Source organism: Rissa tridactyla, chromosome 6 (genome assembly GCF_028500815.1).
Source record: "Rissa tridactyla isolate bRisTri1 chromosome 6, bRisTri1.patW.cur.20221130, whole genome shotgun sequence".
Taxonomy (NCBI): Eukaryota; Metazoa; Chordata; class Aves; order Charadriiformes; family Laridae; genus Rissa; species Rissa tridactyla.
In genome coordinates, this window is record NC_071471.1 from 15832347 (window position 1) to 15848748 (window position 16402).

At 60.8% G+C, this 16402-nt stretch overlaps 1 protein-coding gene across 18 annotated transcripts in view; it reads left to right on the forward strand.

Moving 5' to 3' along the window:
- Positions 1–16402, forward strand: part of KIF1A (kinesin family member 1A) — a 34047-nt gene that overhangs the window by 14354 nt on the left and 3291 nt on the right. For 5 of the 18 annotated variants that reach the window (XM_054205430.1, XM_054205437.1, XM_054205431.1 and 2 more), the window contains 19 exons: positions 260–343; positions 469–649; positions 732–804; positions 1058–1151; positions 1289–1437; positions 1599–1777; positions 1867–2004; positions 6642–6760; positions 6840–6925; positions 7231–7369; positions 7532–7700; positions 8063–8153; positions 8489–8607; positions 8792–8847; positions 10284–10392; positions 10514–10580; positions 10672–10756; positions 11141–11246; positions 16189–16303. In XM_054205430.1, coding sequence (XP_054061405.1) covers positions 260–343; positions 469–649; positions 732–804; positions 1058–1151; positions 1289–1437; positions 1599–1777; positions 1867–2004; positions 6642–6760; positions 6840–6925; positions 7231–7369; positions 7532–7700; positions 8063–8153; positions 8489–8607; positions 8792–8847; positions 10284–10392; positions 10514–10580; positions 10672–10756; positions 11141–11246; positions 16189–16303 — 2159 coding nt within the window. Of the gene's footprint in view, positions 1–259; positions 344–468; positions 650–731; positions 805–1057; positions 1152–1288; positions 1438–1598; positions 1778–1866; positions 2005–2936; positions 3198–6641; positions 6761–6839; positions 6926–7230; positions 7370–7531; positions 7701–8062; positions 8154–8488; positions 8608–8791; positions 8848–10283; positions 10393–10513; positions 10581–10671; positions 10757–11022; positions 11247–13191; positions 13219–14737; positions 14762–16188; positions 16304–16402 lie in introns of all 18 variants that reach the window. The other 13 variants (XM_054205428.1, XM_054205434.1, XM_054205429.1 and 10 more) reach the window with 6 other exon arrangements.

A 16402-nucleotide genomic window follows, 5' to 3' on the forward strand; every position in this document is an offset into this window, starting at 1 on the left:
CTTTTAGTCTTTGGGACTGCTCCGATTAACATGAGGTTGGCCAAGCCTCGTTGGTTGCCTGGGGTGTGGGTGCTGCTAGCGGATACCCCGGTGTCCCCTACTCTGCGCCTGGAGTGCCAGCTGGGGCAGGCGCTCCAGAAGTGCCAGAAAGCTGCCCTTTCTGACGCTGCAGGAGCAGCAGAGCAGGAAATACAGGATTTATCCCATTGCTTCCACCTTAACCTTCGTTCCCTCTCTCCCCTTTCCACTGTCCCTGCAGTAATAGTGACCCTGGAGCCCTGCGAAGGTGCTGACACCTATGTGAATGGCAAAAAGGTGACGGAGCCCAGCATCCTGCGCTCAGGTGAGTCCCTGGAGCCAGCACGCCAGCACTGCTCTGACCCACCTCCTTCCATCCCACAGGGACGCTGCAGGTTGTCCCACATTAAACCCGCACCCTTTCCCCCTGCCCTGTGTGCATCCTTGTAGGAAATCGCATCATCATGGGGAAGAGCCACGTCTTCCGCTTTAACCACCCCGAGCAGGCTCGGCAGGAGCGGGAGCGGACCCCGTGTGCTGAGACCCCCGCTGAGCCTGTGGACTGGGCTTTTGCCCAAAGAGAGCTGCTGGAGAAGCAGGGCATTGACATGAAGCAGGAGATGGAGCAGCGGTGAGGGCACGGGGGCTGGGGTGATGGGGAGTTGGGTAGCCACCTGCAGGTTGGTCATCCTCTTCTTCCCTGTTCCTCCCAGGCTCCAGGAACTGGAGGACCAGTACCGGAGGGAGCGGGAGGAGGCGAATTACCTTCTCGAGCAGCAGAGGCTGGTAGGTGGCCAGGACCTGGCTTCTTCTCAGGCTGCCCCGGCATGACTGAGTCCTGATGAATGTTTGCATGGGGTGGCTCTGTGTGTCCTAAAAACAAGGGCAAACCTGTTGTTCTGGGGGTTGTCCCCATAAACACGGATCCAGAGGAGGGAGGAGGCTGGGTTCCTGCAGGAGGGTGGAGAAGCGCTGCATGGCAGCATGAAGGAAGGTCACACCTTGTGAGTTGCATCACCCCTCTCCCTGCTTCCCCCAGGACTATGAGAGCAAATTGGAGGCTTTGCAGAAGCAGATGGACTCTAGGTATTACCCTGAGGCAAACGAGGAAGAGGAGGAACCTGAGGATGAAGGTGAGGGCTAGGTGCCACCACAAGGTTTTGATGCTCTCTGTGGAAGCAAGAAGACTGGACTGCATCTCCCCTGGGCACCTCTATGCCAATGTCCTCCCTCCCAGCAGTGGGGTGATTGTCCCTCCATGTCCCCACAGTTCAGTGGACGGAGCGGGAGTTCGAGCTGGCCCTCTGGGCCTTTAGGAAGTGGAAGTGGTATCAGTTCACTTCCCTCCGCGACCTGCTCTGGGGCAATGCCATCTTCCTCAAGGAAGCCAACGCCATCAGCGTGGAGCTGAAGAAGAAGGTGGGTGGCCAGGGCTCCTCTCTGGCTTGCTGTGGCACCCACAGCAGAGGCCACAAGTGTGGGCAGCCAGGGAAGTGCTAAGAAGGGGGTCACCGAAGGCACCACATGGAGCCTGCTGTTCCTCCCAGGCAGCTCACCACCACCCCTCTGCCCCTCTCCAGGTCCAGTTCCAGTTCGTGCTCCTCACTGACACGCTGTACTCGCCTCTACCTCCCGACCTGCTGCCTCCCGATGCTGCCAAGGACCGGGAGAAGCGGCCGTTCCCCCGGACCATTGTGGCCGTAGAGGTGCAGGACCAGAAGAATGGGGCGACACATTACTGGACCCTGGAAAAGCTGAGGTGGGTAAATGAGGGCCATGCTGGGGGGGGCTTGGCCGGCCTCAGCCCGGTTTCTCACCGCTGCCTACTGTGGTCCCCTCTGCCTGCAGGCAACGCCTGGACCTGATGCGTGAAATGTATGACCGTGCAGCAGAAGTGCCTTCCAGCGTCATTGAGGACTGCGACAACGTGGTGACCGGTGGAGATCCTTTCTACGACCGCTTCCCCTGGTTCAGGCTGGTCGGCAGGTGAGCGCTTTGGCTCCTTCTAAGCACTGCTGGGACCTGCAGGCAGCCCTGCGGGAGGAAGCGCTGCCGGCTCTGCCATCTCCCCGGGAACGTGCCACGGGAGATACGTTGTTCCCCCGATGCTGGTCAGGGCCCATCTTGCCTGTGATGGCTGTCCTCAGCATTGGCTGCTGGGACCCCGAGGGACCTGCGAGCCGCTGGCAACGCTCCCACTGCCTGCTGTAACACGGTGCTGTGAGGCATGGGCTCTTGGCTTGCCACTGGTGGGAGGCAGGGTGCTGTGGCTCTCCAGCAGGCTGAGAGCCCGTGCCATCACGACCTCTGCCCTGGCGGGCACACGTCCATGTGCACGCATTGGTGTCCGAGCATCCGTCTGTATGGTATGTGCCGCGTGTCTCCATGCTCTTCCCACATGCCGGCTGGAAAGGTGCAGTGCCAACGATGAGGACAGGCCACCCAGGAGAAGGGGTCTGCCCCGGTGGGCAGCGGGAGCAGGGGACTGAGCCGCATGGCCTGACCAACTGCACCTGCTGTGGAGGCGTCCCCCTGTGCCACGGCATGTGGAGAGATTCCCTTCGGTGGTGGGGCTGGGGACAAGCCTCGTGCTACCCGCTCTGTCCCCGCGTTGCCCACAAAGCCAGCGAGGGGAATCCCCACTGTTTGCACCGGTTCCTTGGGTCGCTCTTTTCTCTGCCCTTTATAGCCGACAGCTGTTGGTGGCTTCCTTTAGAGATGCACCGGACAGGCAGGTCTTTATTTCCCGACGTCCCTTGGTTTAAGCAGAAAAAAACCCCCACCCCAAAATCCAACCAAGAGGAAAAAAAAAAAAAACCAAAAACCAACCCGAAAAAAGCACAAAATTCCTATTCTTGCTCTCTCTGTTTGGAACAGCTGGTGTTAACCTGTGTTCTATCTTGTTGTACTAACCTTAGTTCAGATATCTCTGGCTGCAACAGCTCTCCTCTTTTCAACACATGCATGAGCGAGCGCATGGCTGATCTCACCCCCTCCCCTACCTTCTCGAACCCCGACTCCGACATCACCGAGCCTGCTGACGAGCAGCACCAGGGGCAGGAGGAGGAGGAGGAGGAGGAGGCGGAGGACCTGGAGGAAGACATCTTTCCGGAGTGCCCGCTGTGTGATGGCCGGGATCCATTTTACGACCGCTCCCCCCTGTTCAGTTTAGTAGGAAGGTTGGTGAGGTTTTAGGAGAGCATGCCGGGAAGGAACTAGCTCTTTCACATGAGGGAACTGCTTTCGGACATGACTCCCACCTCCGGGCCATCCTGGAGGCGCAGGGGGTGGACAGTCGGCTGGAATTGCCACCAAGCCCGGGGCCCCCAGTGGGGTGGCAAGGCGCCCACTGAGGTAGGGCTGTGACAAGCACAGTGGTGGTAGGGGATAGTGGGGGAAGGCGGATGGCGCCAGCTCTGCTGGAGACCCTTTAGGTAGGTCCTCTTTGGGGCAGCCCCCAAAAAGGGGAGCTCTGCCGCATCTCCGGCACCAAAGGAGCTGGGGGAGCTGCATGGGGGTCTTGGTCCTGGGCATTTATGTCCCAGGGAAGGCCACTTCCCACCCGACTCGGGGTGTCCCCACGGTGCCGCTGTCTGGGGACATGCAGGCAGTTTGAAGCCACGTGTGCCTCTGGCACTGGCTTGGCCCTCCCAGCTGCATCGGTCAGTGTGAGCCCCCCTGGACTCAGAGGCTTGGATGTCCCCAGGTGGTCGGGGGACAAATCCGAGAGGAGCAAGCCAGGTGCAGGAGGGAGAGGAAGGTTCTGCGAAAAGCAGCATTTTCTCTTGCCGCCCGTGCCAGGCGCCGGGCTTGGGGCCATCCCTGCCAGCTTGGCACAGGAGATTTTCAGGGGGGTCTCAGGGTTCTGGCCAAGGACAAGAGCTTTGATTTCTCATACCTGTTGGCCAGGAGACCACCCCCCCCCGGGCTCCATCAGTCTTGGCCTGGAGAAACCCACCAGCCACCGCAAAACTGTCTGTGCCGCCAAATCTGGTCACAATCTGCCCATCCCCAAAATGGGATGCAGTGCTGCCAGCTCCAGGGTTTTCCCAAGGGAATGTGTGACCAGAGCTGGTCCCAGAGCCTTTGCCCCAGGCAGGAGCCGGAGAGGTTCATGACAGTGAACCTCTCCCCACTGGGGCTGCCCCGACGGTTGGAGCTGGAGCTCCTCTTCCTCAGTGTGCTAAAGCCAGGCGTATCCCTGCCAGTCAAGGTGCAGGCAGTGAAGTGGGTAGGAGGGGGACCAGCACAGGCAGAGAGGGTGGAGGTGGGATAAGAGTCCTGCAGCCTCAGACCGAAAGAGCTGGGTTCTTCCCCCCCTTTTTTTTTTTCTTTTTTCCTTTTTTCTTTATTAAAAAAAAAAACAAACAACAAAAACCAAAACATTAAAAAACCCCAAAACTCTCGGGAGCACCTCAAAAAAACAAACAAGGCCCTGTGGCAGCGGTCCCGCTCCGTGCCAGGGGCACATTCCCCAGAGCTCAGCACCTTCCGACTTCTTTTGAGTCTGCCCTGGGTTTGGCTCCCCGCACAGCAGCTCTGCTGGCCACATTTCTTGTGAAGTGTGCTTGGATTGGTTTATGATTGGATCCTTGTCTTTGATTTTTTTTTTCCTTGCTTTCTTTTTTTTTTTCATTTAGGTTTTCTTTTTCTTTTTTCTTTTTTTTTTTTTTTTAGTTTTTTGGGTTTTTCTTTTTTTAGCTGCTGGCTCTCTCTCTCCAAAGCTTTAGCGAAAATTGGGGTTCTTTCACTTTCATCTTCCTTTGGAAAGGCTTTTCTTTGGTCTGAGCATGCCATCTTTGCACCTCACCAATCTTGTGGTTAGTATCCCTGCCCTCCTTCCTCTAGTGACACACTTGTCCCCCTCCTCCCTGCCCGCCCCCCCCCACCCTCCCCCTCTTTCCTCCCCTCTCCACCCCCACGGCTTCAACACCAGCTGCCCTGTGATTTTGAGCAGTCGTGTGCACCCAGATCCCTGCACTTTCGAGACCTCTCTGTGGTCACAGGGCTCTGCCCCGGGCACGCGGTCCTGCCGGGAAGCCCTGGCATGGTCCAGCAACTTGTCCCTGGTGATGTCTGAGAAGAGATTGGGTGACACAGGCCCAGCAGGAGGTGGTGACGGGGCATCACGTTTGCTTCCACAACTTGGGTCCTTGGAGATGCTTTGGGTGGAAAAAGCCTCAAGGAACGGTTGGAGGTCAACGGGGGTCACCAGCGCAGGGGGAACCTCTGGACTTTGAGGCTCAGGCTGCAAGCGCGGGGCTGGGTCCTCCTGCAAGATCCCTCTGGCCACTTGCGGGTGCCGTTGGATGTCTGCAAAGATGCCTGCAAGGTTGGGACGTCGTGAGCAGCACTGCCAGCCACCTGGAGTTGCAACTCTCATGGGAGCTTCCCAAAGCAGAAGTGTCTTGGCCAGCCCCAGCACCATCCCACCCCACAACACCCGAAGACGCTGTATCAAGATGCCAGTGGGCGCCCCAGGGAGGGGTGCTGGGCACCTCGCACCCCCTCTTGCTGGGAGCGGTGCCGCCCTGCGGGCAAAGGCAGTTCTCACCGCTTGGTAGGGAGCTCGGCGCCAAAGGCTGTGGAGGTGACTTGTCACTGCAGAGGGCACGGCGTGCCACCATTGCCAGAGTGCCGGGAGGACCAACGAACAGCGACCTGGCTGGGGGCGAGGTTGAGGAAGGCGGCAAGAGGAGGCAAAACAACTTGAGAAAACGGAGCTGTGGTCTGGCGGGAGGTGCCGGCAGAGACGTGGTGCAGCCATCACATCGAACCGTGGTGCGGCTGTGGTAGCATTGGCTGCCTGGATGCCACTGAGGACGGCGGGGAGGCTCACACCTGCCATACAGGGAGCGGGCGGCTCCTTCCTCACCCACAGGGAGAAGCCACCCATGCCATCCCTGTGATATGCTGGTAGGTGGCCTGGGACCCCAAAGCCACATATGCGAAGGGATGTGGCAGGGGGACACACGCTGCCGATGCCGCCAGCCACGCCGTGCAGCCTCCCTCCCAGCTGGGCAAAGGCCATCTGCAGCCACCGGTGGTCCTGCTACACCGCGGGACAAGCCAGGGCCGTGACCCCCGGCAGGTTCAGCTCTGGAGGCTTCTGGCCTTTGGCCAGGACCTCCACCTCTCCCCTCCTTCGCTCCCGACGGCCTCTACCTCCCTCGTCACCCTCCTTTCCCCCCTGCCTTGCCCCTGTACCCCCCCACGGTGACTCTGCAGCCACCCCCGAGTCGTGTTGCAGCACCTCCTGCCCTAATCCTCCAACTCTCCACCACAGAGAAGGTCCTCTTCCCTCCCAGCTTCATGGTGGCACCAACGCAGCCCCCTCCCCTCCCCACCTGCCACAGAGGTGACAGCCGGAGAGGTACGCGAGCCCCGTCTGCTTCATGGTGCTGCCCGTGGCACGCTGCCCGCCCGCTGCCCGCTCCCTGCCCCTCTCGGCTGGCCCTGGCTGCCTTCTCTTTAGTTTTGCTTTGCAGTGCCATGGTCGCGCCGTAAGCGGTGACCTGGGATCCCGGCCGCCGCCGGCCGCGCCACCCGCGCCGGGGACCCGCGGGTGGGAGCAGTGACCGCTCCCCCCCTGTTTTGTGTGTGTGTCCCCCCCTCTCCGGCAGGGCCTTCGTCTACCTGAGCAACCTCCTCTACCCCGTGCCCCTGGTCCACCGCGTGGCCATCGTCAGCGAGAAGGGCGAAGTGAAGGGCTTCCTGCGTGTGGCCGTGCAGGCCATCTCAGGTAGGGGGGGACCTCCCCCAAATGTGCCCCTTGCATCCCCCACGTCCCCCACCCTGGCTCACCCCTATCCTTCCTCCAGCGGATGAGGAAGCCCCCGACTACGGCTCTGGCGTGCGGCAGTCGGGGACGGCCAAGATATCCTTTGATGACCAGCACTTTGAGAAGGTACGGTGGCAGCCGGCTCTTGGAGGGTGCCTGGGGACCACAAATCCCTGCCTGCCATGGCGATGCTCCCCCATGGGGACCACCAGGCTCCCAGAGGTGCGGGCATTATGCTCCCAGTCCACCTGGCAGCCCCCCACCCTCTGGCAGCCACCAGTGCATCCTGCTCTTGCCCATGTTCCGGGAGGGGCTATGGTGGGATGGGGAGGGGAGAGCTGGAGGTACCCCAGTGCTTGGGGTAGTGGTGGCGGTTCAAGCGGGACCACCTCGGGGATCACCAGCATCCCTGAGCCCCGCTCCTGGTACAGTTCCAGTCAGAGTCATGCCCGGCCGTGGGGATGTCTCGCTCGGGGACCTCCCAGGAGGAGCTGCGCATTGTCGAAGGCCAGGGGCAGGTCAGCGACATGGGGCCCTCCGCCGATGAAGTCAACAACAACACCTGTGCAGGTGAGGGGCTGCTGACAAGCAGCTGGGGAGCAGCCCCCTGCCCCAGCACCCAGCCGGCTCCCGCTCAAGTGTCAAAAGCCCGCTGCCCTGGTGTGGGCTTGCTGGCAGGCACTGAGAGAGGTGACCCCTCCGACCTTGCTGAAGACCCTCCCCTCCCTGCAGTGACCCCAGAGGACCTTCTTCTGGACAGCCCAGAAAAGCCTACATCAGATGGGCCACTGGAGACAGCTCTGGACCACCTGAAGCTGGGCAGCATCTTCACTTTTCGTGTGACGGTCCTGCAAGCCTCCAGCATCTCCGCGGAATATGCAGACATCTTCTGCCAGTTCAAGTGAGGCCCCGGTGCCCCCTAGCCCTGTGTCTCCCACCGTGCTCTGGCCATCCATTGCCTTGGGGCTGGCAATGGACATTGGGGAGCTCCAGCCCCCACACCTCTGAGCCCTTTGTGGATGGGGATGCAAAACAAAGGGCTGTGGGATGAGGCCATGCACTTGTCTGGGACCTCGTTCGATCACTGGCAAAAGGCAGGGAGAGGCTCCAATCAGCTTAGGGCGGGGGCGCTGTGCCAGCCCAGGGTGTTGGCAGCAGCCCCAGGGAGAGCAGGCTCTTGTCCTGGTCCCTGCCCTCTCTCCCCTCCCTGCTTTGGCACATCCCTGTCCCAGAGTCCCTGAGCCACTTTCCCTCCCTCTGCAGCTTCATCCATCGCCACGATGAGGCCTTTTCAACAGAGCCCTTGAAGAACACAGGACGGGGGCCACCGCTGGGCTTCTATCACGTCCAAAATGTGCGTACCCCTCCCCTGCCCACACCTTCTCACCCCTGCAGCTGTGGGGGTCTCCACGGGGGAGCACCTTCCTCCTGGCTTTCCTAGTCACCCAGCTAAGCCAACCTTAGACAAGGTGGATGGGTGGGGGAAAGACCAAAAGCCACTGCCCTCCACCTGAAAAGGCTGGGATTTCATGGCAGCGGTCTTGGTGGGGACAGCATCCCTGGGCCATGGGGAAGGGGATGGGTGAGGGATGCAGAGGGCCGGACAGGCTTGCACCCTCCCTGATGCTGTTGCCGGCTGCATTCCCTTTCCCAGTTAAACTGCGCCATCAATGGCTCTTTCTCTTCTAGATTGCCGTGGAGGTGACCAAGTCCTTCATTGAATACATCAAGAGCCAGCCGATTGTATTTGAAGTCTTCGGGCACTACCAGCAGCACCCCTTCCCACCCCTCTGCAAGGACGTCCTGAGGTGGGCACACTTTGGGCCACCCACAGCCCCTGGGTGCCATGGGGACACCCAGTGCAGCGGGCTTCCTGGGGACCCAGAGAAAGGCGGAGCAGGTGGTGGGAGGGGTTGGCCCCAGGGTGTAGGTGGGATTGCCTGGATTCAGAGGTCCCTGTTGATGCTTTAACTGAGCCGGTTCTTTCTGCAGCCCGCTGAGGCCGTCCCGGCGCCATTTTCCCCGTGTGATGCCACTCTCCAAACCAGGTAGGGAATGTGGCCTCCTGCTCCTCTGCCCGCCCATGGTCCCTGTGCTGGGTGCAGGGTCCCCTTCCCCAGGGGGACCAGTTAGGACCCCGGGGGCACCACAAAATGTACTGTGGGCCAGAGCACCTGGGAGCCTTTAGCACCCATTCCTGCAGTGCTTGGCTGATGCATAGCTCCCTTCTTGCTTCCTGCGGAGCGGCGGGGAGGAGGCTGCCTGCCCTGGATGGCTCAGATGGCCACCCAGCCCCACCGTCCCGCGGGGGCTGCAGGATAACCCTGTGCTCTGGCTGCTGAGATCCAAGTTGTTGGGGTTTGGCTGAGCGCCACGGTTTACTGCGCAGTCCCTGTGGCAGCACCTGGAGAGCCTCCCTCCAGCTGTCCCCAAGCAGCTGTCCATGAGTGGCTGTCCCCGAGTGGTCCCTGGCACAGCGCTGCATGGTTTGGGATGTGTGCGCTGGGGCTGTGGGCTCAGGGCGTGCATCTCTGAGATCATCTGCTGAGAAGGACTTGGGGGTACTGGCGGATGAAAAGCTGGACATGAGCCGGCAATGTGCGCCCAACAGCCCAAAAAGCCACCTGCCTCCTGGGCTGCATCCCCAGCAGCGTGGCCAAAAGGCGGAGGGAGGGGATTCTGCCTCTCTACTCCATTCTGGTGAGACGCGCCCCCCCTGCAGTGCTGCGTCCAGCTCTGGGGCCCCAGCAAGAAGAAGGACATGGACCTGTTGGAGAGGGTCCAGAGGAGGCCATGAAGATGCTCAGAGGGCTGGAGCCCCTCTGCTGTGAGGACAGGCTGAGAGAGTTGGGGTTGTTCAGCCTGGAGAAGAGAGGGCTCCAGGGACACATTATTGTGGCCTTTCAGTACTTAAAGGGGGCCTACAGAAAAGGTGGGGACAAACTTTTTAGCAGGGCCTGTTGCGATAGGACAAGAGGTTTACACTAAAAGAAGGTAGATTTAGACTAGATATAAGGAAGAAATATTTTATGCTGAGGGTGGTGAGACACTGGCACAGGTTGCCCAGAGATGTGGTGGATGCCCCATCCCTGGAAACATTCCAGGCCAAGTTGAACGGGGCTCTGAGCAACCTGATGTAGTTGAAGATGTCCCTGCTCACAGCAGGGGGCTTGGACTGGGTGATCTTTAAAGGTCCCTTCCAACACAAACTATTCTACGATTCTATGATTCTGTGATCTCGGGGATGGGTGAGGCTGGCCACATCCTGACACACTCCACATTCGGTATGGGAGAAGGCATGCTGGTGGTCAGCGAGGTCTCTGGGATGGGGCTGTCCCCCTCTGTGCACTCCCTCCTGCCTTTCTGCTGCCTTGGTGTGTCTCCCTGTGGTCCCTGCCTCCTCTGCCCTTACCCTGCTTGCCATCCTCACTCCAAACATCAGCGGCAACCTCACCCTTTAAGCTGTCTTTCCCACCTGCTGCAGTGCCTGCCACGAAGCTGAGCACCATGACTCGGCCCAGCCCTGGCCCGTGCCAGTGCAAGTATGACCTGATGGTCTTCTTCGAGATCTGTGAGCTGGAGGCCAATGGCGAGTAAGTCCTGCCAGAAAGGGAAGCGGGAAGGAGAGGGAAGCAGCGTGGTGATTTGCCCAGTGCTTGGCACCTCTGGGCAGGCTGACGGGGCTCTGTGTCACACCATGGTCCTTTCTTCCAGCTACATCCCTGCTGTCGTGGACCACCGCGGAGGTATGCCATGCCACGGAACCTTCCTCCTCCACCAGGTACTCCCTCCCCAAGATGCCGTCCTGGCTCTGGCTCCTGATGGGAGCTGTGTTAACCACTGCCCCCTCTCTCTGCCCTTGTGGGTCTCAGGGCATTCAGAGGAGAATCACTGTCACCCTGGTGCACGAAACGGGCAGCCTCATCCGCTGGAAGGAAGTGCGGGAGCTGGTTGTGGGTAAGCCGAGCCAGGTTGGGTGGGCTGTGAGCAACCCCCAGCCTGACAAGCTCCCAAGCATCCTCTCGGGCTGTTTCTCGCCCACGTTCCCACGTGGGGCTTTATGCCTCATATCGCCTCCCACCCTGCCATAGCAAAGCAGCGGCTGCCTGGTAGGTGACACTGGGACACCGCATGGGCAGGACACCTCAGTCCTGGCCACCGGGTCCAGGAGCTGGACCAGGACTTCTGGCACTGAGCGCCGGGCAGCTGCTGCCTGTCATGAGGTGGCTGCTGGGGGATGCAGACAGGCGGGCTGCCCCTGTCCCTTGCAGGGACCCTCACAGGGACCCTCACAGGGCCACCACCTGTCGCCTGAGAGGTGTCCCCATGCTGTGCTTGCAGGTCGGATCCGGAACACCCCAGAAGCAGACGAGTCTCTCATCGACCCCAACATCCTGTCCCTGAACATCCTCTCCTCTGGGTACATCCACCCCTCCCAGGACGACCGGTGCGTGCTGCTGCTTCTTTTCCTCTTTCCCCACTGTGGTGAGGTCTGGTGGGGGTACACATGGGGAGCCTCTCTCTCCCCTGGCGGGGCTCTTGGCCCCTCTTCAGGGTCCTGACCCGTTGCTGCCTCAGGGGGGGCACTTTTCTGGAGCTGCAGAGGGTCTCGAGGTGCAGGGCCGCCAGCCCCCTTCCTCCTCCTTCCCGAGGCCTCTCCACGCTGGGCTTTGGCACTACAGGGAATCTGGGTGGGGGTCCTGCTCTCCGATGGTGGCTGTGACCTCCTGGTGCAGAAAGCTGATCGGTGCTAGTTCCCGGAGGATGCAGCGACCCCGTGGCTGGAGGGGACCTATCACGAAGGACTATTTGTCCCATGTCCCAGCAAACTCACTGGAAAGGCCACTTGGTGCCCACGTCTGGTCCCTGTCTGTGCCAGGGTGGTGCAGGAAAGCCATACCCCATCGCTGCCAGGTGACTGTGGCGATGCCTGCCCCTTTGTGCCTGTCCCAGGGGTCTGTGTCCCCCGCTCTGTGGGTTTGTCAGCGATATGGGAGCAGCAGGGCTGAAGGTTTTTTATCTTTGAGATCTCCCTGGCTGGATCCTGCAGTGTCAAGGCGGGGAGCAGTGGGTGCAGAGGGCAGAGCTCTCCTCTGCACCAGGGCTGCTGGTGAAACTTGGAGGGCTGGTGGAGGGTCTCTGGCCAGAATGTGTGCGTGCGGGCAGCTGTGACAAGATGAGGATGGTCGTTGGCAGCAGCGGGAGCGGCAGGACCAGTCCTGGGCTGTGTGCCTGGTGGTTGCCGGTGTAGGAGTATCCCAATGGGGACCACTTTTCCCCTCATTTTCTTCAGGGTCACCGCTGCCCCAAGGCGGCCTGTCCCAAGGCAGGGTGTTTTTGGGAGGGATGATGGGGGTCTGGACAGGAGGTGCCACTGTGCAGTGCTCCCCGGGCAGCTCTTGGGCACAGCGGAGCAACAGGCACGCAGTACCCAGGCAGCAGAGCTGAACCACGAGGTCGGGTATGTGTGTGAGTGTCAGACCAGGAGACTTTGGGGATAACAGAGCAAGGCCAGGAGGGGACAGCTGGGCAAGGAAGGCTTGTCCCAGCAAAGCTGCGGTGGTTTCTGCTGGGCTGGTGAGAGCTGGGTGGCTGTGGCACCCACGGGCTCCTGGGGCTGCATAGTTTTATGTCAGCTCCTGATCTGGCCAGTTGGTCCCAGGTGCAGCCAGGTCAGATCTTCAGCATCTCTAGTGTAGTCTGGCAGGGGAGATGTGCCTCTTGCTCCTGCCTTGCCCCCGGCAGGTCCTGCAGGGCAAGGGGACACAGCTTGGGCTGGGGGGATGCTCAGGGCATGGAGAGAAGTGGGGAGATGGGGGCTCGGGTTTTCCAAGAGCCCACCTCACCCCTGTGCTCTGAGGGGCTGCACCTCAGGGCCAGCCCTGAATCAGGGCCGCAGGCATGGCGTATCCATCCCGTATCCATCCTATCTAGCCTGCCCAGGGCCGGGCAGGGGGAGGAGAGGGCGGCCAGCTCCCCGCGGGATGCCAAGGTGCGCTCGCTGCAGACCCCCGCCCCGCTTCCATCCCGCATGCAGGCGCGCATGCTTCGTCCCCAGCAGCCTGCGAGGACGGGCAGAGGGAGGCCAGCGGGCAGAGCCAGGGCCCGCTTCATCCTCCTCCCCAGCTGCTTGCGCTCCCTGCTTCGCTGCCTTACGCCACGCAGCCTCCATCGCCCAGAGCAGCCCTGGCTCTCCTCCCCAGCCTCCCCAGTTCCCCGGAGCTGCTCAGGAGGAGACCAGGGGAGCGGTACGGCTCCCTCCCCAGCACCCTTCCATTCCTGCCCAGGGAGGAGGTGCCAGGGGCAGTGCCCAGGGTCCCCCCTTGCTTCTCTCCACTGCTGCCGCCCATCCAAGCCCACACTAACCATGTGATTGTTTTGTGTTTTCGCAGGCAGTTTCTTGATTCGGATATGCCTAGGTATTATTTGTTTCCATTGGTTTTTTTTCCACCCCCCTTTCCTCTCTTCCTTCTTTCTTTCTCCCCCATCGCCTCGATGCGCTCACTCCCGCCAGAGGCAGCACTTGGACATCCAGCCCCCCATCCCTCCACAGGCCCCATCCCTCCTTCCTCCCGCCCTGGCACCTCTCGCTCACTCGGTCTCTTTTGCTGTTTGTTTGGGCCGCGCTCTCGCTGGCTGCTGCTCCCCCTCGCACGCCTGCGTCCCCATCGCCTTATCTGGGTTTTCTTCTTGCTTTTTGACTTCACCGCTCTCCCATCTCTCTGGCACCGGGTGCTGAGCGTGCCGCCCCTCCCCACCACCTCCCACCCCAGCTCCAGCTTGGCCCTTGGAGTAGCCGCAGGGCTAGTGTGGATCACGGCGGGGGCTTCAGGGCTCTTCCAGGCCTCGCCTGGTGATGATGGCAACACTGCCGGGTGGTGCGGTGGCACATGCAGCAGCTGCCCACCTCATGCACTGTAGTCCAGCGGGCGTAGGTGCAGCGTATGGGCAGTGTGTGTCAGTACACGGGCGCGACGGTGGGTGCATACACCCATACGTGGCACTGACGTTTATACCCCTGTGTAACGGGGGGAGCGGCTGTTTGGGGACCGGGCAGTTTCAGCTGGGACTGCAGGATGAGCCTGGCATGCTGTGCATAGGCAAGAGCTGCCAGACCTGTATGTTGCCTCCAGCCTCTGGACGGGAGCGTCGCTGAGGCCCCAGAGGAGGGGGCGTCCTGCTACCGTGCCCCACAGCAAAAGAAGAGGAGGATGTGTCTGAGAGACACAGGGTGGGGTCTCCGGAGTCCTGGTGGGCTCTGTAGCTTTGTGCCTGGGAGGTCATCCTCCCTACAGTGGCTAGAAGCTGATCCTGCTCAGAGATGCCCAAGGGGCAGAGTTGTCCCTCCAGCGGCACCCTGTCCCTCCCCGGTGTGCAGTGGGACAGATCCAGCATGGATCCAGCCTCCTGGTGCAGGAGACATGGGCTCACGCTGGCATTGCCCGTGAGCTCTCAGCACAGTGATGGTCTCCCTGTGGATTGGGGACAGGCTGAGAAATCATCTCGTGCTGCATGGGTGGCACTGGGACGGCTATTCCTTCCCCCGACAGCCACCTTCCTGGGGGCCTGCGCTGAGCAGGAGCTCCTTGTCCTGGGATGGCAGCGAGGGCAGAGTTAAGGGAATGGGGAACACGCGTGTGCTCACTTCCCAGCTGCTGGACCACAAGGAAGGTGGGAGGCAGAGGGTTTTCACCCAAGCAGGTAAACCTCTCTCTGCCCTCACCAAGCTCCTTCTGGGCTCTTATTCGGGGTCCAGGTAGGCAAAAGCTCCTTTGGCCGGTGGTGCTGATATGGGGTGAGTCCCCTCAAGAGGGGGGACTCCCCCTTCCTCATGGCCCCGCTCCCATGCCAGCCCCGTACAGACAATGCTTTCTGACCTTTCGTTTTTCTGTGTGTGTACATGTGTGTGTTTGTCCTTGGGTCACCTTCCACTTATAGCATTTCGTTTGGAAATGACACTAGGTATTTCGCGCGCACCCGCTCGGTTTGGTCCCTCCTGCTTTTCTGTCTTTCTCCTTTGCCTTCTCCCTGTGCTTTTTGCTCTTTCCCCCCTCCCCTGAGGCTCCTCTTTTCCTCCTCCTCCCTGGGGAGCGCTCATTTCAAGTGATCTGCGTCTGCAAAGTGATCCTTCACCTTGGCTCTGTCTCGCGGGATTTTTTTATGTATTTTATACACCTTCTGAAAGCGTCGCTCTCCCTTTTCTTCCAACGTGGGGACAATTGCAGCTGAGAGCCTCTCCCTGCTCCCTCCGGCCACCCTAGCTCTCATTAAAAGGGCTTCTCAGCCACCTGGATGTTGCTTCGGGGACATGCTGAAGCTTTCTGGTTGAGACATCGCTGAGCCACGGCTTCCTGAGGATGCTCAGCTGGGAGCCGGGGCTGTAGCAGTTCTGGGTGGCTTTGGGGAGTGGGTGCTGCATAACCTCAAGGCTGGCCCAGGAGGGAGCCCAGGAGCGGGGCAGGGGGTGAAATGGGGATCGCCCATGCTGTCAAACTGGAGCCGCCGCCTGCTTCCCCCACCCTCAGTTGCTTGACCCAAAGAGGGTGGTTGCTGCTTTTGCTCTGGGTGGCGGCGCCATCCTCTACAGGACCCCATAGACAGCAGCTGAGTGGGGTGGGGTGTCCCCCATTCCTTCTCCTAGCCTGGGAGCCATGGAAAACAGCGAGAGGACTGAGGCAGCCCGGTGGGAATGGGGATAGATGGGGCTGGCGATCAGGGCAGAGCAAGAGCCGGGATAGACAGCTCAATGGGGGCCAGCCACCAAATCATGGTCCCCGGGTCCCTCTGGGGCTCAGGGCTGGCAGACGGGCAGCCCTGGGGAAGGGCACCTGGCTGGCAGCGGGGGGCTGCTCTCCCAAGGGCGGGCTGGCAACAAGCCCCCAGTGCTGAGAGCATTCTTCCTTCTTTCCCTTCTGGCCATTGCCACCTCAATGGCAACAGCTGCTCCCGGCGGGAGCCAGGAGGTGCTGTGTGCCCCAAGTCTGGATGGTGGGGACCTGGCCTGGGCACGCTGGGGGAGCCCCCCCACTCCGAGCATGGGGGTGGGGCACGCACCCTCCTTTGCCCTCCTTTGCCTTCCTAGCCTGCCCTGCCTTGCCTGCACCCCAGCTGAGCCCCGACTCCTCCCGCAATCCCTCCTCCACAAAACCCCAGTCCGTCAGCTGTTTCGAGGGTGCCGCATCCCCCTCCTGCCACACCTCGTCCCCCTTTGCCTTGAGCCTGCGTCCTCTGGAGTGGCTGTCCCCATCCGGCCCCCCAGCGTGTGCATGTCCGTGTGTCTTTGCAGGCCTGCTGCAGCACCATGGGGGAGGGACGATGGCATCTCCTTGCTCGCTCACCTGGAGTCCTGGGGTGGGCTGTTTTACTGGCCGTGCTATTTTTTTTGACAGGACTTTCTACCAGTTTGAGACGGCGTGGGATAGCTCCATGCACAACTCACTGCTGCTCAACCGTGTCACCCCATATCGGGAGAAAATCTACATCACCCTTTCCGCCTACATCGAGGCAAGGAATTTAGTTGCGGCAATTATAACACCAAGAAAGTCTGGTATTTCCCCCACCATCAGGGCTCAGCCAGCGTGAACCTCTCCTTAGCTGGCACCA